The 22,740-nt window shown below is 37.4% G+C and overlaps 1 protein-coding gene across 5 annotated transcripts in view; it reads right to left on the bottom strand.

Annotated features, from left to right (window-relative positions):
- LOC135782704 (dedicator of cytokinesis protein 9) overlaps nt 1-22,740 on the bottom strand; it is a 108,375-nt gene that overhangs the window by 44,106 nt on the left and 41,529 nt on the right. For all 5 annotated transcript variants that reach the window (XM_065293166.2, XM_065293168.2, XM_065293170.1 and 2 more), the window contains exons 4-7: nt 17,624-17,706; nt 15,934-16,003; nt 7,949-8,044; nt 7,727-7,861 (exon numbers count right to left, since the gene is read on the bottom strand). In XM_065293166.2, the coding sequence (XP_065149238.1) occupies nt 7,727-7,861; nt 7,949-8,044; nt 15,934-16,003; nt 17,624-17,706 (384 nt within the window). The remainder of the gene's footprint in view (nt 1-7,726; nt 7,862-7,948; nt 8,045-15,933; nt 16,004-17,623; nt 17,707-22,740) is intronic.

Below are 22,740 nucleotides of genomic sequence, written 5' to 3'. Positions count from 1 at the left end.
TCAAATCACACAAACTGATGTGTTTATCATCCATGTGCTCTCACTGCAGGCTGACTATAGGAAACAGGAGCCAGAGAGATGATGAGATGATTTCCATATGGAGAAATAAAAGTCCAGCCCTGCCCAGAACAGAACTCCACAGGGGTCAATATGATTTTAAAGGGACTGGTTTAAAAACATCATGCTAGAAACAATCAGCCAGACAGAGAAAATCAACATCTGAGTCCTCAGAGGTCTGGGATTTCTCCAGCAGCGGCTGCGGGCGTGAGATCAAAGTTCCAAAAAAGCACGGATGGGAGTGGTAATATCTGCGGGTTAATTACTAAAAAGGCGCAAAATAAATAACACAGGCGCAACAACTGCTTTCCATAATGACTAGGCGTGTTACGATTCTCCAAATCCCCAATTCGATTACATTTTCGATTTGAGGTCATAATTCGATTCTCGATTTTTACTTTTTTTTAAAGAACAGGTTGCTATGCCATTTTTAGACTAACTGGCTGTAGCTTGCAAAGTTAGAGGAGGTTGACTCGCAGCACTCAACACGTTTTTATTTCCCGCTTGGCAAGTAGGCCACACGTGACGTGGGGGCATGGCAGTGTTGACGATTCCATTTTTTATTCGAAGTTAGAGGTTGTGACTTAATTTCATGACACCCTTAATAATGACCAACACAATCTAGTAAAAGCAGCACAAATTGGTTCAGGGTCGCAAATAATGAGCTGATGAGGTGCGGGTGATCTACTAATGACTGATGCACTTCAGTTTAGCATCACGGACAGCGCAGCGGAAAATTTGGATTGTGAAATCCCAGCTACAAAAAAAACACATTTACTTTAGCAAATTAAAAATATCATGTCTTGCCAAATAATATTTTTTTAATAATATGTTCCTCTGGCATTCTAAATAAACTGTTACATGTAAAACAATCATCTGCCTTATATTACGCGCTCAGTGATCCATCATGCCTGTTTTTTTCCAATAATTGCAGCCATTTCAAGCACAAAATAATTTAAGATGTGCTTTATTCGGCATTAAATAATGGCGCAAACAGCAGTAATATTACACGCACAAACATTAGTAAATCGCATTGCATTAATCAGTTAAATTCTCGCCTCCCATAAATGTTGTGTCTGAAAGGGAAACCCCTAGAAAGGTCAGTCGCAAAAAATGACTAGACAACACCTTTTTATTACTAATTATCCACTGTGTGTCTTTAGTAAATCGCGACAATCGTTATTTAATGCCAAAGTGATGTTTGTGCTGGTGCAAGCTGTTAGTAAATCTGACCTTAACCTAAAGAAAACTGCTTATTTTTGGACCATTGCAATTTTATATCAATTATATTTAAACACATGGCCATTTGTTGGTGAAGCAAATTAGTTTAGAAATTTCTTAGGGCCAGGTACAAATTTATATGACTCAATGAGTGCGTTTACATGCACAGTCTTACACCGATTATGCTTAATAAACTGATAACACGTGGGGTCATGTAAATGCGTAAAACGGTTTTCTTTAATCGGGGAAAGCCCATAAACAGCGTAAGCAAAAAACGATAGGCACAGGTAGTTTTTTGATCATTACGCCGATTTTGCGTGGCATGTAAACACCTTAACCGGCTTTCTCATGGTTTTGTCCATGTGCGCGGAGATATAGGAAAGATAAACGTCACACGCGGAAGTAAGTGCTTATGTTACATTTACTGGTTCTGTAGACACGAGAAGAGATACAACAATATAGCTTAAGACAGATATGCCGTCGGCTTTTATGTGCTATAGGTGGTGATGTCACTGTCTGCGAGAAAACTGATAATTCTCCAAGTCCCATGTTAACGCAGTTGACTGCATAGCCGGCTTATTGATTTGCATGTAAACGCATGAAAACAGTTTTCTGTAATAAGCAGATTTTTAATAGTTATCCTCTTATTCTGTGCATGTAAATGCACTCAATGACATTTAAATGTACACCAATAATGCGTTTATTTCCAATAATCAGAGTAAGGACTTAATCTCAGTAAGATGTTTACATAACTGGAGCTAACCTTTTCACTCCTGTTTACATGCAGTTTATTTTCTGATTATTCACTAATGATTGTGTTTATTATTCACACATAGCATTTATGATGAACTCACATATACTGCCCACTGTTTAATTTACTTACGTTAAATGACAAACACATTCTTATGGACGTACTTCGTTATTCGGTGCCATGAAGACGGCATAAAATATTATGACAGTGCCTGTAACGGTTTTATACGCTGCTGTCGGGGTATTTGAGCTGTTTCTGAAGGCAGACTGCTGACAGAGTTCAGGAAAAACTTCCTAATGTCAAGTTTAAAACTAATTAAGGTGCTTAACAAATCACATGTGCACCTCAGTTAGTGTGGTATAGATGCAATTAAAGTGTTGACATGGATGCATACTGCAATTAAAAGCGGTGTACGCCGTCTGTTTTAATATGATTATATTGCTGCAATTATGAGATTAATCACTTTTATGGATGTAACGATTAATCGTGTGTCCCATTAAAAATGCCTGTCTGAAACCGAATCTGAATCGCAAGGCAAGGATTATGTTTCATGCACAACTTGTACGTGTCCTACGGCATTTGGTCAGTAGGAAGTCCTTATCAATCTAAAATCATTATGAGTCGGAATAGTTTATAATTCTATTATTTATTATCATGAAGATACCTGAAACATTTCCTGGAATAGCGTTTGTAATGATACTTCTTCTGTGGCACAAAGGAATTTTCTGCACGAGAGCGCCCCCTGGCTTTGGGATGTGCGGGGATTTTACCGTAATTCATTCATTGAGAAAACACGCATTTGCACGGTTAACCGTTACAGCCCTAATCAATTTATTTTATTGAAGGCAAAGGATAATCCCAATATTACCAAAATCCCAATATAATCGCATTAATGATAAACATGTAAACTGGGTCAATGAGTTTAATAAGAAGATGAGGTTAGTGAAGATCACAGGACCTGAAACAACCCCAGCAAGAACGGGTGATGACATTACATCACACTAACATAACAAATGTGATCATGCAGGTACCTGAACTTGTTGAAACAGAGCTCAGAAATGATAAGGTTTAAAACCAGCATTAAATTACAATACATATATACAATACATATACAACAGCTTACTTAACTTAAACCAGGTCAGAAAGAAATTGTTAATTTATGCATCATTTATGCTTCTTTATATGTCTGCCTCGCTGAATCTCACGCTGACCTGTTGTCTCCTCACACTGTGTCTGTGTTTTAGCTTTCAGTAAAGAGCAGTGGTCCGTTCAGACAGGCGGGGGGTGTCAGGGGTCAGAGGTGGAATTCATGGATACAACTCATTAGAGATAATGACAAAGCAACACATGAAGGGTGTGACACTAACTAGTTGTCCAGATCTATGTGATTACATCCGTAAAGGTTCCAGAAAGTCCCAGACGAAAATAGCTCACGGAGGGTGGGCATATTTTGGGAGTGTATGCGAAAAATGTTCTTCCCAAAAAGAATGCATATCACTTATGAAGACACGTCTCCCCACCTTTCTCTTTTATGTGCCTTCCCATCATACCTAGCTCTTCATGTTTCTCAAATGGGCCATTTTTAACACTTTTGAAGATTATACTTTTAGGACGCACAAGCGTGTGCCCTACCGCGATTGTCCCCCCCAATCTACCCCCCCATGTCATCCAATATGTTAATGTTTTTCTATGTTCAGTTGAGAAGAAATAAAGTTTTTTTTTAGGAAAACATTCCAGGATTTTTCTCCATAAAGTTTACCGTTTCTATGCAGCGTCAAAGGGCTCTAAACGATCCCAACTGAGGCATATGGGTCTGATCTAGCAAAAAGAGTGTCATTTTAAAGTGGCCATGACACAATACTTTTTTAAGATGTCAAAAAAATCTTTGGTGTCCCCACCCCAGAGCATATATGTGAAGATTTAGCTCAAAATACCATATAAATTATTTATTATAGTATGTTAAAATTGACACTTTGTAGGTTTGTGCAAAAAATTGCAAACACTGATCACAATGATGGTGGTTTGTTGCAATTGAAATTCAATTGTGCTGTGAATTATTTTCTCTCTCTCTCTTTCTCTGCACTAAATGGCAGTGCAGTGATTGGATAGTGCAGATTAAGGGGTGGTATTATTATAACAAGAGCTCCTTATGACATCATAAGGAGAGCCAAATTTCAATTAACTATTTTTTCATGTGCTTGCAGAGAATGGTTTACCAAAACTTAGCTACTGGGTTGATCTATTTCACATTTTCTAGGTTGACAGAAGCCCTGGGGACCCAATCATAGCACTTAAACATGGAAAAAAAGTCAGATTTGCATGCCATGGATTAAAAGTACTTTAAAGTGACACTTTGTAATTTTTCAACCTTTATAATATATTTTCAAGACCCTTGTGATGGTACATCAACTTAAAATAGGTTAAATGACATGTCCACCATAGCCTGACAGGGTCTGTATCGCTTTTACTAGTACTTGTAAACTTGGGGTTTCGGGTAGTAACCAGAGCACAAAACAAAAAACTACAAAAATCTGCTTTACGGCATACGTCACTTTCTCCACTTCCTCAAATTTGGACGTGAGAGTGCAACTATTTAATTTCCTGATGTATTTGTCATGGCCGAAGCAGCAATCAAGAAAAAGAAACCCAAGGAGACCAGAAAGAGAAAAGGGGAGGGTGACAGAATAAAAAGAAGGACGAGGATGAATTATATTGGGCCAGCGTTCGCTCGCTGGCGTGAACTAAAGAAGGAGGAGGGGTTTCTGACCGATGATGATCTGGCCCTCATGCTTTTGTACTAGTAAGTTATGTTATATTGCTTGCATATATAAGTCCTGTTTGGCGCCCGAACACTATTTTTTATGTGAATTTTACTGGAGGCTACTTGAAGAGTTTAGAGAGAGACTTATATCGTGTGACATTGTGGCGCCGTGGTAGCATCATGGACCGACTACACGGGCGATCCGGGTTTGATTCCCCTTTAGGGCAATTTTTTAAAAATATAAACTTTAACCAAGCGACCAACTGGCTTGTAAACGTGAGCTACTCGTTTTTTTTTGCCGTTTGATGAAAATAAAACCCATGAAATAAGATTATATGACAAATGACATGCTGGATAGCACACGTTATGACCTAAAGAGTTGTCTTCTTTTCCTTTGCGACAGTGCTGCGGCGCTTGTGGCCTCTAGGGGGGCTAGACGTGAAAAATACAATACCCTAGTGGCCAAAAAGTTCCATGGTGTGGCTTTAATCCACAACTTCTCGTCTTGCACTAGCCGTGTGATGCGCTTACGTAATCACGTGGAAAGGTCACGTATGTGGAGAAAGAGGACCGTTATGATGTCTTTGTGTCAGTTGATGATGATGGTTTCACTAGATAAGACCCTTATACCTCGGTTAGGAGCCATTTGAAGCTGCATTGAAACTGTAAACGGTTGCGGTCCACTAAAGTCCACTATATCAGTGGTTCTCAAATGGGGGTACGCGTACCCCTAGGGGTACTTTGGGGTATTGCAGGGGGTACGTGAGAGAAAGTGGAAACTGACATTTAGGAATAAATTAATAAAATCAGTAATGTTAAAGTTCATGATGATAGTATTTTTATATGACATTAGGACTACACAAAGATGCATTAAAAAAATCATAAATTTAAAGCACATTGTACAAAATGCATGTGCAAGTTCAACCTGTTGACCTTGTCTGGCGCATGCACAAGGTTTCAGTTCAGCAGCTTCAGCAACGGAGATACACGGAGTCTGCTCCTGTTATCATTTCATACTTAAAGTTTACTTTCTTTTGTGGTGTTGCTGTGCGTATATATATATATATATATATATATATATATATATATATATATATATATATATATATATATATATATATATATATATATATATATATTCAAGTAAGTGACATCTGTCAGTGTTGTAAATATGTTTGAGTTTTATTTAAATGTACCTCATTAAATCTTCCATAATAACCTTGGGAAAGCAGCTGTATTCCACACAAATTCCTACAGGTAGCTCGCGTCTTAATTGAAGGTAGCTCGCTCGTGGGTTTATTTATTTTCTGTGGTTATGGCGCATTTGGATGTCTGGTTACAAGCGCCTGTGGTAAAGACTGGGTATGTGTTTGACGTCGCGTTGAGCTGTGTAGACCGGCGTATCATATAACATCAGTAATTTAACATGTATGATTCAAAAACAAAAAGATAAGTCGGCGCACCCGCGCCGGACGATCCGCGCAACGCTTTGAAGCCCGCGGCGCGGCAACCGGACGATCCGCGCAACGCTGTGAAGCCCACGGCGCGGCAACCGGACGATCCGCGCAACACTGTGAAGCCCGGGCCGTGGCAACCGGACGATCCGCGCACATCTCGAGTCGAGGCACTATGGTTAAAATGGATGCCGTCATTTTCGGATTCATTTTTGATAAAACGAAAATACAGTCGTCACAAGTTCAATATCATCTCATATTTAAACATCAAATGTCAAGAGATACCAGAGAGCCATACGTGACATACATGCACATCCCTATTATGAATCCAAAAGCAGTAAATAATTATGTTTGGATCATCTTTCTAAATCTGATCTTTAATCATTTATTTTTTTATTTAAAATGTGATATTTTTGGACGAATCCTACCCATATAAGAGGTGATAAAAAAGTATAAATAAAGACAACATGAAAGTTTTTTTGTTGTTTAAAAGGATCTGTTCCTTCATTTGATGTATTGTATGTTTATGTTTAAAGAAAAACATTTTCTGGAAGGTATTACAATTTTGTGAAAAATAAAAAAAATGCTGGCACTGGCTGGCAACTTTTTTTTTAAATGCTGGCGGGGAAAGAGTTCAAATCACAGTGAGTTAATAGACAGGTGTCTATGAACTCACTAATTTAGGTATAAGGTGACACAAGTAGCTCTTGACCACTTTTATTTTTTAGAAAGTAGCTCTCCAATAAAAAAAGGTTGGAGACCCCAGATATATGTTCAGTACTGAGATCATTAACAGTATTTATTGAGACATGAATCCAAAATCAGGAGCAGGGTCTGCGCGAAATAATAAAAGTTATGAGAGGTGGCTTCTTAAAAGAGGATGCTAAAAAGAAAAAACAAACCAGAGCCTCAAAAATACCACCAGTTTCGTGATGAATACTAATAAGCAATAAACCTGCTCTGGGGCATCAGATATAATAACTGTCTCACTCTCATTTCGCTGTATCTCAAAATCAAATGTTGTTGACTCTTTAAGGGGTACTTGGCTTAAAAAAATCATAAAAAGGGGTACTTCAGCCAAAAAAGTTTGAGAACCACTGCACTATATGGTGAAAAATCCTGGAATGTTTTCCCTCAAAAAACTTGACTGAACAAAAAAAAAGACATAAACATCTTGGATGACATGGGGGTGAGTAAATTATCAGAAGGGTTTCTCAAAATGTACTGTTTTTTACTGTGATTTTAAGACTTTTATATGTAAATGTCCTCTTTTTTGATTGGCTAACTTTTGTCACGTGTTCATCTGAGCTGGTCAAGTAACTAAACATTGAATAGAGATTGATACTGTATGTAAGTGAGGCCATTAGCGTATGACAAGAAACAAGCTACAGCTCAACACATTCATCTTTAATGTCTGTGCTCTTAGATTTCTCAAGTAACATTGACAGGTTTTGACTTAAATGGGTTATTTTAGGGGGTCACCTGCACAACGCCCATGCAGGAATCCAGAAAGATGGTTCCTTTTGGTTCTTTGTTGATCTTTTCATCCTTGTAGAAGTTGAGATTATACGAGCCGTCACCCAGCTGAGTGAGGTGAAAATACCTCCTTTTGAACGACTGAGGGAAAGAAGAAAAGCGTTAATGAAACGTGACGAACACACACACGTGTAGACACAACATCACCTCAGAAACGAAGAGACTCACCCTCATAGAGACGCTGATAGCGCTGTTCACATTGCCCTTGTATAGCCAACCCTGTTTGATGATGCCGCCCTTCTGAGAACCCAGCGAGGATGTGTCCTACAAACACACATCACATCAGATCCAAGCTTTGTCTGTTTGATCATGCAGCTAAAACAAACGTTAAAGTGGGAGTAAAAGAAGAAAGAAGAACAGAATCCAGACACAAAGCAGAACCTCAGATAAACTTCACTGTAGAGTAAACAGATCATCTACAGCTCTCCTCTGTGTTTTATCCTCATGTTTCTATAGATGAGCTTTAAGTTGCACTCTTCTACTTTACTCAATCATACTTTGCTCTATCAGTCCATCCGGGATCTTGTAACCTTTGATGCAAATTCAACCAATAGTCACATTAGTTGTGTAACTTGGAATTCTGTCATATTTCCACAATATTTTCATAATGATTAACATAAACCTGCATGGACGAATATGAGAATAATGGGAATAGAGACCTTCAGACCTCACACAGACGTTTAGGAGAAACAAGGAGGACAACGGGAGGTAAAACTACACTGGATCAGTTTGAGTTTAACTGAGCTTTAACACTATGCAGACACACACAATGAAGCTTTAGGGATGAAATTGTGTAATATGACTTATGAATTCTTGACATAAATGTGCGGGTGGGCAAAAGGAGATTGTTGGATGGGAGTTTAGATGTTTTAAAGACCTCACACAACTGCTTTTTTCAACAAACATACTTTCTAAAGCGTAATCTGAAATTTCCAGTCAACAGATACCATGGAGTAGGGGTGAGGGGGCACAAATTAACACGGGGTTAATTGTAACACGGCTACTTTACATATTTCTACATGGCTGAGCAATCTGTGCTTCTGGTATTTTTCTCTTACTGTCAGATGATCTCCTGTGAATTTGTGAAAAATTTTGATGTGTTTTGGTTAAGATATTGAACAAAGAGTGTTTTGGAGGCATGAAAGTAAATTTCTTCATCTTGTGTTTTTTAAGATTTCTAAGTTGGGTGTGAAAGTCACCAAATCCAAATTTATATTATTTTAATCACTGTCTTGTTACCTAAAACATAACATGATTTTGAAACATGTCAGCAACTCCTAGTAACTGATAGCTGAGATTGAAAACATTTTTAAACAGCGAGGTTAGTTTTCACACAGTGTTAAGCCTCAGGTAAACAATGTAAATACTATTAATCGTCAAAGTGATAACTGTTAGTACAATATCAGTGGAAATAACTCACAATTATATTTTTTGTGTCTTAATTGTACAGCCCTTTCAAAAAAATCTATTTATATGTATTGATACAAGGATGGTTAGATGAAAGATCATGCATGGATGAATGTGTGGATATCTATCTATTATAGGCAGATATATAAACAATATCCGCCATCAAACTAAACAAAAATTTTTAAGCAGGTGTTACAACAAACCTTCTGTTTGTTGCAATGAACTCCACCTATGGGGTAAGTTGTCACGTTTGCACTCCTGTCACTTTCGGTGTAATTGTACAATAACGGTAGGTCCCACAAACAACTTTAAAGGAGCGGACCACTTTTGTAGCCCCGCCCACAGCTTCACGTGACACACGTGTGTCTCAACAATCATTAAACATTAGGGGTGTAACGGTTCGTGTATTCGAACCGGACCGTTTCGGTTCAGGGCTTTCGGCACGGTGCGCACCTGCACCGAAAGTATTTTGTGTGCGCCTGTGCGGAACATAATACGTGCGTTTCCGCACGAACATATTAAGTGGCGGAAGTCTCCGCGTTCAGCGCAAGTCTTCTGTCAAACATATAACATAATTCGGCCCGCAGAAAGATTTTTATTTACTTAGTTGTATATCCGTTTGATTATTGATGTAAACGTTTACGTGTCATATCTAAAAGCGCATGTTAAACGCGTGTCAACGCGCTGCTTTGTTCTTTCAAAAGTGCGTGAGAGGATGCACGTCTTTCGTTGCTACGCATTCATGAGACGCGCTTTCTGTGACAGCAAGAATAAGGAATGCGTGATCAGATTTTTCATCTGCATATCACGTCAATCATATCATTGTCACAATGCGATCAGCTGGTCGGGACAGAGAAGAGCTGTAACCCGGGCTTACTCAGCTGTTACTCAGCTGCGGAGGGGTTCGTAAGTAAAGTCACAGCTTACATTGATGACACAAGCAAAGATTAGGAGAAACGTGCAAAAGATCAAAGATGGCTATGTATGCAGCTCACTAATCTCAAAATGAGTGTATAATAAGTATATCATCATGTTGCTTGCTATGCAGTTACACATAGAGCAGTAATATTATTTTTATACAGAGATGGTACATAGCCAATTCAATTCTGTGAGTTAAACAATCCAAAATAAATCAAAACAGAAAATTTTTAGTGGCAAAAATGTAGGCTAATAGTTCATAAATGTATTCAGGAATTGAATTTGTTAGTTCAAGGTTTTAGTAGAAAAAGTTTAAGAGAAGGTTAAGATAAGAGTTACCTTCTGTTATAAAATAATGTAAAAAATAACTTTGCAGTAGTATTTTATTTATTATTTTTTCATTTTATATATATTTTATACTTTAATAAAGTGTTTAAAAAAGTGTAAACAAATTGTAAAAAAAAGTTTAAAGTAATAAACAACCTGCAGTTTAATGTTTGCATTTCTCCCTTACTGTACCGAAAATGAACCGAACCGTGGCTTCAAAACCGGGGTTCGCACCGAACCGTGATTTTTGCGTACCGTTACACCCCTATTAAACATGTCTTTAAAGATTGCCAAATGTAACCAAAATCACTTTTAAATAAAAAATTTCTGATAGACTTTTATTTTGACACGGTGATCTGTTATGATAGAGTAATCATGGTAATGAAGTCTTGGGTTGTGGAAGAACCGCGTGGGAACAACACAGAAGCTGAATACTTTAATTCGGAGGTTCGGAAAATAACATTAGGAATGCGTGGATAAAGGTTGTTTTTGAAGAGTTCCAGCTCGCGTGGGAAGTGTGTACTGTGCGGATTCACTTGTAAAGAAGCAAGTCAATGCTGGATTTGCAGAGAGACTGTGATTAAAAGCACCACTTATATTGGATCTGACGAAAATGACACAGCAAGTAAGACATTTTACTTTATTTAAGTTACTGTGTTTCACTATTGCTTTGTTAGAAGAGATCGCTCGATATGTCCTGTTGTAACATCCGTGTCTAAACACGTATGTTTGACTGTTTTAATTTACTAAAAACATTAAACGATTATTAAAGGTACAACACTTAACAATACGATTGTAATTTAACGGTAGAAATATGCAAAGGTAGTGATAAGGAAGGACTTATCAGCCGCAATTTAGATTATGATGCCCCCTTACTGTGTTGTATACAGTGATTTAGGCAAGTTGCGTTTGAACGGTCAAACACTCAACAAAGCTTTTTTATCATATAACTGTGGTATGTAACATTACGTGTATCTAAGAGCAACCTCACAAGCACAATAGAAAAAAAAGTTTTTCAAAAAAGTTATTGATAAGAGCTTATCAGCCGCAGTTTATAATCTGATGCGCGCTTACTGTGTTGTTTACGGTACTTTAGTCACGTCGAGTTTAAAGTTTTGTTTCTACTTTACTATACGTATTGTCATTTATGTGTATCATCTTTAGCACCCAGAATCTTTTGTGGCTCAAACATATATGTATTCGGCTGCTATTTTCACACATTAATGTTTTTATAAACTTTTCCCCACATGTAATGACGGGGAATGAAGCTGTCCGATCATAGCAGTGGGTGTTTACGTCCAGGTCTTCAATGCGGCCCGCCCCTTCAAACAAAGCTTTTCTCCAGAGAGCCCAGAGGTGGAAAGTAACGAATTACATTTACTCACGTTACTGTAATTGAGTAGTTTTTTTGTGTACTTTTACTTTTTTGAGTAGTTTTTAAAATCTGTACTTTTACTTTAACTTAAGTATTTTTAAAGACGCGCAACGGATGATTGATGGGCGGGGGAACGCGCAAAAAGAACCATGGAGACGGACGAGACAGGCGCGCGCAATGCAGACCCACCTCAGTTCAAATCTTATGAAATAAACCCCTGGCCATAAGCGACCACTTTCTACTGACGCGAAGCGAGTGTTTCTTTCATATGAAAGGTAGGATTCATGCTCTTGAGTACGAAACTACCGGGTTTTTACCGTTCATTTGCAAGAAGCGTTTTTAATAACATGCGCATTATCTTCCGAGGTCTAACAGCTTCGCGTCAAGTCAAACACAACGTCCTCGAGAATGCGCAGGTCATTAGACATTGCAGCAGAGAGAGAGAGCGAGAGCGAGAGAGAGCGAGAGAGAGAGAGAGAGAGAGAGAGAGAGAGAGTGAAAGAAGAATAAAGGTCTGACATCAGGTACCCAGGTCAGGGGAAGCTTGAAGACAATAAACGTGTCAAAAGTATATAGCCATGGCACTCGTCTCATTATATGCTCATTTAAACTATATGTAGTTTAATAAAATAATGTATATTATCAGGTACCCAGGTCAGGGGAAGCTTGAAGACAATAAACGTGTCAAAAGTATATAGCCATGGCACTCGTCTCATTATATGCTCATTTAAACTATATGTAGTTTAATAAAATAATGTATATTATCAGCAATAGCCTACATCAATTACAAACTTACTATAGTGATTGTATTTACTAGCGGCTGACCACCTTCAAAAGTGCATAACTCAAATGTAAAAATCATTAAACAATTCCATAAATGTTTCTTAGTTTAAAAAAGCTTTTTATTTTATTAACTTTTTTATTGCACTTTAATTGTAAAGATGTTCCTACAATTAAAAACAACTAGTTTGAGATTTATATTCCCTTGTCGTTTTTGAACTATACTAGAATCCTCCTCCTCTCCCCGGTTTAAAAAGTTAAAATGATTAACTTTTTACTTTTACTTAAGTAGATTTTTAGACCAGTAACTTTACTTTTACTTTAGTAAAATATTATAAAAGTAACTTTACTTTTACTTGAGTACAATATTTTATTACTTTTTCCACCTCTGAGAGAGCCACTAATCCATGTCACAAAATAGCCTATTACTTATTGTTTTTGATGTTTTTGAATGTAAAAACCACGCGAACATCATAAGTAGACCTCAGACAACAGTATAAAATAATAAAATAGACAAATTCACCGCCACTTTAATGCTATGTTTACATTAATGCGTTTATCCTTCAAAACGCGTTACTTTTGCTACGTTTACGCCTTTCATCTACACTACATCACCGTTTTTGACTCTCATAAACGGATTCGTTCGCAAACACTGAAGACCCTGTTTTAGTTTGAGAACTCAGACGTTGCTCTGAGTGTAAATGAACGTAGACGGAGTCTTATGTAAACGAACAGCTGATGTTAACCTGACAACGCATCATTTTCAAAGTAAAAATTATTTTATTCATGTAAATGTTGGTTTGCAACGGAGGTTTTGCCAAAAATAGTAAACATCTACCAACCAGCTATTATAAACGCTATATCGGATTGTTTTAACATGTATCCTTATAGATAATGTCTGTTTTATATTAATGTTTGAGTATTGTTGGGTTTAATGTGTTTATGTTTTGTTTAAATTTAGTTAGCTTACGAAAGATAGACTGTCCTTTTAAACGCCATATAGGCGTTGCAAAGGCCAATATGAAGGGAGAATTGTAATGGGTCAGACATTATTTTTGAGTTTAATTTAAGTTTTGTTTGCTACTTTAAAATGAATTTCGTTTCAGATAATTTGTCTCTTAATTTTAATCGATGTTTTGTTGATAAGTTTTGTGAATATAAATTAATAAAAACAATAAACTCAACGTCATTAATATAATGCTCGTTTAGGCGCCTGCGCTTTTAGCTATTCTGTGTTGCTAGCGGAGGACGTGCACGGACCTCGCACACTTTTAAAAATTAATTCAATAAGCATTTCTGGTAGAATAAAGCAATACTTCACCTCTTACTATGTTTGATTGTTCTAACATGTATCCTTATAGATAATGTCTGTTTAATATTAATGTTTGAGTATTGTTGGGTTTAATGTGTTTATGTTTTGTTTAAATTTAGTTAGCTTACGAAAGATAGACTGTAATTTTAAACGCCATATAGGCGTTGTAAAGGCCAATATGAAGGGAGAATTGTAATGGGTCAGACATTATTTTTTAGTTTAATTTAAGTTTTGTTTGCTACTTTAAAATGAATTTCGTTTCAGATAATTTGTCTCTTAATTTTAATCGATGTTTTGTTGATAAGTTTTGTGAATATAAATTAATAAAAACAATAAACTCAACGTCATTAATATTATATATAATGCTCGGTTAGGCGCTTGCTTTTAGCTATTCTGTGTTGCTAGCGGAGGACGTGCACGGACCTCGCACACTTTTAAAAATTAATGCAATAAGCATTTCTGGTAGGCTAAAGCAATACTTCACCTCTTACTATGTTTGATTGAAGTTTGCATTTGCTAAAATTTATTTTTGCTTCAAGTTCGCTACTGTTTAGTACTGTTCACTTGAATGCTTTCTTTTTAAATCATAAAGACCTTCATGTTTAGTTATAAAATCAAAATTAACCTATTAATCATATTAATATGTTGTAGGGGGGAGATAGAACAGTATAAGACTTTCCCAAACACATTTTTATAGGTTCAAAAATAGTGTCTGTTATAGTTGCCAGCAAAGGACCCAGGTATGACTTTTTGTCAATATCGCACACCCCTAGGCTGCGTAAACGCGCAAAGGTAAGCTATTATTAGAGTAATAAGTTATTTTACACTTTTATGCGCATGCCCAGTTACATGATTGGTCATGTTTCATGGGTTTATGGTGGTGTATAGTGTGGATGAAGATTCTTTTTAAAATGCCAGTATAAACGAGGATCGTTTTCATTTTAAAATGCCGTTTTAAAACGCAAATGCTCTAATGTAAACATGGCCTAAGTGTTCGTTTTGTAGCAGAGATGTGTGTTAATTGTGTAAAAAATTGTTAAAATTCTTTTAACAAAAAAATAGCCAAAGCCAAAAAGCGTTACTTTGTGCCCTGCTCTCCCTACTTATGTCAATAACGATCAGAAAGTGACTTAATACATTTTGTGTACTGTACACCACAGCACATCTACTGGTTTATTATTCTTTCTGGCACAGAGAACGGTGCTAGCAACAACAAGGTAATGGATTCGATTTCACAGGTATTCATTTACAGATAAATGCATAGCCTGAAGGTAATATAAGTCACTTTGGACAAAATTGGATGAATCTTTTGATGCCAAAAAACACTTGTGACACACACACACAGCAGCTGCAGCATCATTCAGTACCCAAATGAGTCTAACCGTATCTTCACAGCTAGAAACCCTTAGGGTTATTCACAGTTCTGAGTCAAAACCTAACACACATAATTATACTGAATTCCTTAAAACCACAAGGTCACACTTAAGTCTGTATTACCGCACACATCTGCACTAAAAGAGGATATGTGACTCAATCCTGAGTGGGAAGATGTTCAATACAGATAGAGCTGTGGGCTGGGTTGATGGAAAGGAGAATTCTGGGAAGGGTGAGGCAGAAAGACAATATCAGGTCATCAGATGTGACCTTACACAAGCCTGAGAGCATGCCAGACTACATCTCAATAATCATCGAATCCTCAATAGTACGTGAGATTGGGATCAGAGATGGGATAAAACCTGTACTGTTTCTCTATTGAGCCATCAGTGCGTGAGTTTTGGTGTAATGTTATTCACAAACCCCAGCAACAGGAGAAAGAGTTTATGATGGTTATAATGGGTTTAGCTATTTGAGGTCATTCTCCAGCTGTTTTACTCAAGTTCCTTCAACCAGGTGTAAACAGGCCTTAATCCAGAGAGGTAAGTGAGTTTAAGATAATTGGTTGTTGGTGAGAACGATGGCTATGAGATAAAAGATGATGAAAACGGTTCATACTATGTGCGTTTGTGTGTATACTGTACATGTGACTGATCTCACCTCATCTTTGTCCACATCTTCATCCACCTCAAACACATGCAGTGCTAAATTATCAGGTCTTGACACTTTTCTGTGAATAAAACACAAGATAACACACAAATGCAATCAGATGTATTCAGACACAGCATTTTTTGGGGACTTAAAATATTTACAGCTGGTCTATTTGTAACCCTTTATAACTTTTACCAACCAGATTAATAGATTTTCTTTAGAGAATGAGTTTGGTTTTTGGCAAACCACACATTACACCTTAACACCTGGCCAAAGTATATCATCTCAGCATCTCTCATGTCTCAGCATCTCCCTTGAACTATCACACGCCTGTCAAAAGTGTACTATCTCAGTTTAAGTCAAGAATTAGTTTAAATCCCAAGAGCAACAGTAAAACAGTTTACATAATATAGAACAGATTGTTCGTTAATACATATTTAAAGTAAACGAGTTAACGATAAAAAGTTAAGTGTAAAAATTATTCAGAGTTGGTTTTACATGTCCATTTACAATGGGTGGCCATTTGTGCCGGGAACAGGATTTTGGGTGCGTTCTCCGAAAGTCACGTTGGTCGACAGCATACGTCATCAAGGTTTAATTATTTCGGGTTCAATTTCAGAAAAGCAAACGTTACATTTCAAGGTAAGAATGAAACTACAATGATTGTATGTCTTAAAAGAAATAAATCTTAAAATGGTCATGAATGATAAGCTTTGTTCTGATTGGCTGTTTCTCAAAGCAGCTCCTTTAGTAGCTCTGTGTGTGTAAACAGATCTTATGTTTGAGTCTGTATCAGACGAAAATACAGATTTTGAGGAATAATCAATTGTTTGGAGATTGTAAATGAATGTTTCTGAGTGATAAGTTTGTGTTTTTCAGTATGGAACTGCAAAACGTAACTGTAACGTCAATAGACGAACTTTAGCCTAAACGCTAGCATATAGCATTAACTAGCATATAGCGCTAACTATACAACTTTATTTTTAGCATTGTAACAACAGTGTACTTCATTTAATGTGTAATTTAATGTTGGGGGTGTACATCTCGACTGTGATGTCGCAGTCTGTGTTATGTCGAGATTGGTCTGTTTTCCAGCGGTCTTTAGCATGCACGAGGTTTACATAAAGTGTTTGAGGCTCATGGTATGTCATTACCATGTACAGAATTCTTATTATTCATCTATGCCTAGATAAATACAGTTTTACATTCTACAGCACCTCTGAAAAGATTGGTAACACTTTACAATAAAGTTGTATTTGTTAACTTTAGTAAATGCATTAGTTCATGGTGTATATAATACTTTATGTAAAATCGTGTAAAAATAATACATTAAGTTGAAATTATATTTTCCACATATACTGTTTATTTCAGAACATGTGAACTTCTGAATTGCTCAACAGAACATTATGTTTCTGAATGACTTTATTGTTGAAAAGCTTTGTTTTTTCAGATGAGTAATCAGATCTTGGCTGTTCTCTCATACGCATGAACTTTGTCTCAATAAAGGAAAGACAAAAATCCAGATGGTCATTTAGAAAGTTAAAGGTTATATTGTGGAGACAACTTTATTGTTACACAGAGCCTCATAAATCACAGACATACGCACACATTCCCTGCTTATTCCAACACAAACATCTTTCCACGGTCTCAGAATCACACAGACAAAGATAGACACACACAGTCTTATTCAGGGTCTTACAAGGGAAGTTGACGGAAGTCACTGGAATAATCTTCATATTTGTAATTCACCACATGCCAGTCAGAGATGTAAGTCTTAATGCACTGTAGAAAGAAACACAACATCATTAGCATCATGCTTCTACTTTGTTTGTCTGTATAAAATTTCAGTAAAAAAAAAAAAAAGATTATTCATTCTGACATTCAAAACCCATTATAAATGTATAGGATTTAACAGATTCAGTCGTGCTGAAGATAAATCAAGCTGGGGTGCTTTAGTGGAAAACCAAGGTTTGATTCTGACCAGGGGCAACCTTCCGATCTCCCTAATGAAGCCAACATAGAAGTGACTTAAACTGCAATTCATCGACTGACCACTAGGCTCCAAAAGGGAGTCAATTCCCATAGACCCCCATGTTAAAATGACCAACTTTACATTAGAAAATAATATGTTTACACCCTGCAAAAAGTCTTTTTGGTCTCTATAGCTAATTTTGTCCTCCATGACAACTGTGAGGGGGTGAATTTTTTTGTAACTCATCCGTTATAATTAAGCCTTAAAGCTTGCATAATTAAGGGCGTGGCCACTTGAGTGACGGGTGAACTGCCACTGCTGTCATTAGATTCGAGCTGGGGGCGTGGTTTTAGCAACCATGCACCTTAGCTTCACTCACATCCCACCCATAGACTGTAAAAAAAGATGGACGGCACAACGTCGCCTCCCACCATTGTCATGAATTGAAGCCAAAAATTTCCGACCACGGTTGCCGCCATGTTATGTAAAAAGTCAGTTTGGAGCCAAGGCATGCACAGAAGGAATCATCCATGATAGAGATGAAGCCGCGCTCGCGCGACCAATTCAACCACGCCAATCATAACGACACGCCCAGTTTCTATAGCATCAAATTACAAGCTTAAATGAAACTTACCACAATAATGAACACTTGAACATATATCAGCGTGATAACAACTACTTAAAGCAACACTATGTAGTTTCCATGTAAAAATGACTTACAGCTCCCCCATGTGGTTGAAAAGCGCAACAGTGCCTGGTATCAGACACTCTTCTGCAGGCAGGGGCGGGGCTTTGTTTCCTACCCTCCACCGCCACTTTCAGAGTGTGCTTATAGCAGCTAGGAGGCTGCTCAGGTTGCAGTAACAGTACAATTTGTCCAGTTAAAAGTTGTTCTATCACTGAAATAATTTTTTGAGACATTATTTAAAGGTAAAAAAACTACATAGTGTTGCTTTAAAAGGACCAAAACCATCTTTCGGAAACTTTTATTGGAAGTGTAAATATTTTTTTTATTTAGAGCAGAGGCCGATTCGTTTGAATGGAGAGGGCGGGGTTATGGAGTACTGCAGCAAGCCACCAGGGGGCGATCAAAGAGCCAGAGGCTTAACTTTTCAAGGCTTAAGGGAGATTTATAGTCGTGCATAGGTTCTACACCCCGTAGCCTGTGCGTAGCTCTGCGTAGCCTGACGCGCACCTCACAAAAAATTTAACAGCGCGTCAGATCTACGCGAACTGTAAGCGCTGTGATTGGTCCACCAGAACCCCTCCCGTCAGGTAAAAAAACTGCGTCATAGGTATTTCCGTTTGTGACGGTGAAAACAAAGATGAGCCAAGTTGAGGAGTGATTTAACAAAAGTCGCTGTTTATTTACTTCCATCATTGCTGGTCTTCTCAAATTATACACAAGTTGCTATTTCTTCTTCGTTTGTGGGTTAACTTGCTAAGCTTCTTCTTCTCTGACGGTAGCGCTGCTACTGTGGTTACACGCGTGGATACTGCCTACCAGCCGTTTGAGGGTGTGTTTGCACGTCGACGCGGAGGACAACGCAAAAGTATAAATGAAAACTGACGCAGAACGTACGCCGTCACAGCTACGCCGTAGGACCTACGCACAACGATGGTGACGGCAGGCACCGCCTACTTTAAGCCTCAAAAACGATCTTCAGGAACCTATGAGTGACGTCACGGACACTACGTCCATATTTTTTACAGTCTACGATTCTGACCTTCAATGTATCTTAGTCCATCTCTCTCTCTTTCTCTCTCCCTCTGTCTCTCTCTCTCTCTCTCTCTCTCAAAAAGCATGCTAGCTTGATGTGTAACCTTATCACAGACTGCTCATCTTTGTTCTGACAGCAGAGAAAATCTAAAATTACTATTTTTGGGTCCCTGTTTCAAACAGTCACCCAGTCAGCTATCATTTATTCACTGATCGCTTTGCTCTGTGTCCAATCTGATGTTTTTTCATGGTGAAGGAAAGCAGATGAAAGACATCCCGCTATGATTCCTCGAGGCTAAACAAAAAAGCTTTATATAGATCAAAACACACGGAAGTTAGCAGCCACTGAATAGACTGAATATTGACTACATCAGCAGAATATTAGCATCACGATCTCTGAATGTTGAGAGTCACCAGTGACTGATGTTAAATCAACATACACATAAAGTTCAGCTCTGCTTAAAAACATAGACAGGTACCTATCTAAGAAATGTCTTAATGACATAACATGCATATGCATTATTTACTATAAAAATAACTTGATACATTTATGACATGTGTCACTTTATTCTATTAAACCTATTATTTAAATACATTTTCAGTATTTTTTTGAACACAGATTTTTGTTTCGGTATCTCAAACTTGCAAAATGTCAGGTGGAGCTGTTAAAATTATAAAAAATTCAAGATAAGATACTTTGGCATTACTTTATGTTCGAAATCTCTCGTATAAAACAAATTTCACAATTATCAGTGGTTGTTGGCATGATCTTTGAAAAACTTTTGTCCAACAGTTTGGATGTTCTCAAATGTCAAGGTACAATTCATGGGACTTTTATTAAGAAGTTAATAAGTATAAAGAGTAAATATGAATGAATAAAAAGTTTGTCAAATACTGAAAAAATACTTTAATGAAATGGGTAGTAGACTGGTACACTTTCTGTGTCAGGTGGTACAACCAATGTAAAACTATTTTAATTGTATTTAAAAAGTATATTTATGAATTTGATATCACAGACAAAAGCTTATACCTGCATCCAAGTAGAAGTTTGTTAAAGTATATTCATTGCCGAGGTCAGTACCTTTATCTGACTCTACCTTTATCAACAAGGCAGCGTTAGGCGTTATTTTATGTGCAATGTTGCACTTAAAACCAACACAACACTCAAATGCGTATATTATACAAGAACATTCACCGTTGCATGTTGACATCTATAAACACTTGTATACTGTAAAGGTGTGGAAAACTAAACTTTTAAATGTGGCTAAAAATGGCAGGTGGACGGCGACTGCCAGTTGAACGATGCAGCGGTTGGTTGTTGTGATGTTTATCCTGCCCCTCCTCCACTGTGATTGGACAGCCGTGTGAGGACTGACATTGGTGAGCCTTTTTCCCAAAGTTGAATATTGCCGTGTATGTTTTTTCTTTTTTACAATGTAAGCGCTGCGCATTTAAAAAAAGCCAGCAGGTGGCTACATTAACACAGTGACAGAGAGTGAGTATGTGACAAAGACAACTAGTTGTCCTGCATGATTCCGTTATTGCTTAGTGACGGGTAAGCGCAGGGTTGCCAAATTGCCATATTCAAAACCAGCTTATGGACATTCAAAACTAGCCCAAAAGCATCCCAATTACTATTCATAGCGCACATACCAATAACTAATAAACTTTTCATCCTTAAAGCGTAACTAAACCACTGGTCAGAGGCTGACTCCACCCACTGGCAATATTTGAAAAATGCAAGAAAAGTGGGCAGATCCCTACGAAGATAGAGGGGACGAACTAAGCTTGTACCAAGTGTGTGGTGAGATCGTAACAAGGGCGTGGTGATCTTGAACCTGCTTACGTCACGAGTCATTTTTTGGACCCAACATCCAATGGGAAAATTCAACTGCAGTAGCCACCGTTCAACCTGAAGAGGGCAGCACTCAGACGTTTTTACACCATATATTGCAGTATTGAAACACTTTATATCCAAATGTCAAAAAAATTACTAAAATCAATAAACAGCACTAATAAAACATAATCCTTACAGATCATTAACTAAAAAAAGTTGGTTTGGGGTTTAGTTACTCTTTAACCCGCAGAAAGAATCAATGCGCTGAAACAGTTAAAAAGTAGCCCCAATATGAAGTCTACAAAACCAGAGGACTTGGCAACCCAGCGCACAGCATGTCTCGTCAAGTCCACGCTTTATCTCTGGATAAATGTACAAAGTCAAAGTTGAGTTGGAGAAAGTTGTTCTCAAGAAGTTTCAGATAGGCAAAGAAAACACTTTTGGAAATGCACTATTTTATTGTTTTATGTAATGTTATAAAAGACATAAACGCAGCAGAATATACAGCACGTTACTTTAATAATGTCTGTTGACACTGCCTTGCTGTTGAGTATGTGCGCTCAATCTGCACCGGCTGCTTAAACTTCAGCAGCGAATAAGGTGACTATAAATTGTAAAGCATAATCTGCTAAACTGGTTAGTGATTTGACATTGTTACCACAATACATGGAAATAACTTTCATAATTTAATTTACCCTGTCGCAGACCCCCCAGCCCACCTACTAATTTTCAAAAACTCATTGGTTCTAAATGACTCACAAAAATGACCCATTTTGGATTCAAAACCGTGAACTTAACCCAAAGGTGACACGTTTGCATCCCTGTTATGTTTAAGTTGTTTGACACCTTCAAAGTATTTTCAGGATAATAATTTTGAATGCCACTATCAAATAAACAAACAATCAGCATGACACAGGGAGCGCATTAAAACTTATCTGGCAAATACAAAATGATCGATTGTACCACCTGACATTTTCATATCAATATCAACATTTTGTGGAAAAAATTCATTAAAATGCACTGAAATGCTGTTTTATTAACCAAACTTTATAAACACATTGTACATGACTCAAAAATCTGCATTACATACATTTTCAAATAATTTTAAGAGCTTGTTTTGTCATGGACCCAAATATGTTTAGGAAGCTGCCTAAATAATAGAGAACAAAATGATGTGGTCTTATGAGATGATGTATCTTTTGGACCAAAGTCAGAAGAATTGTTATTTGCATGAATCCTTCAAGAAAAATGCTTAATGAAAATAATTATCCAAGATGACAGATGGAG

The sequence above is a fragment of the Paramisgurnus dabryanus genome, chromosome 15 (assembly GCF_030506205.2).
Source record: "Paramisgurnus dabryanus chromosome 15, PD_genome_1.1, whole genome shotgun sequence".
Classification (NCBI taxonomy): Eukaryota; Metazoa; Chordata; class Actinopteri; order Cypriniformes; family Cobitidae; genus Paramisgurnus; species Paramisgurnus dabryanus.
Note: the sequence above shows the minus strand (reverse complement) of the source record. Positions and strands in the feature narration are given on the sequence as shown.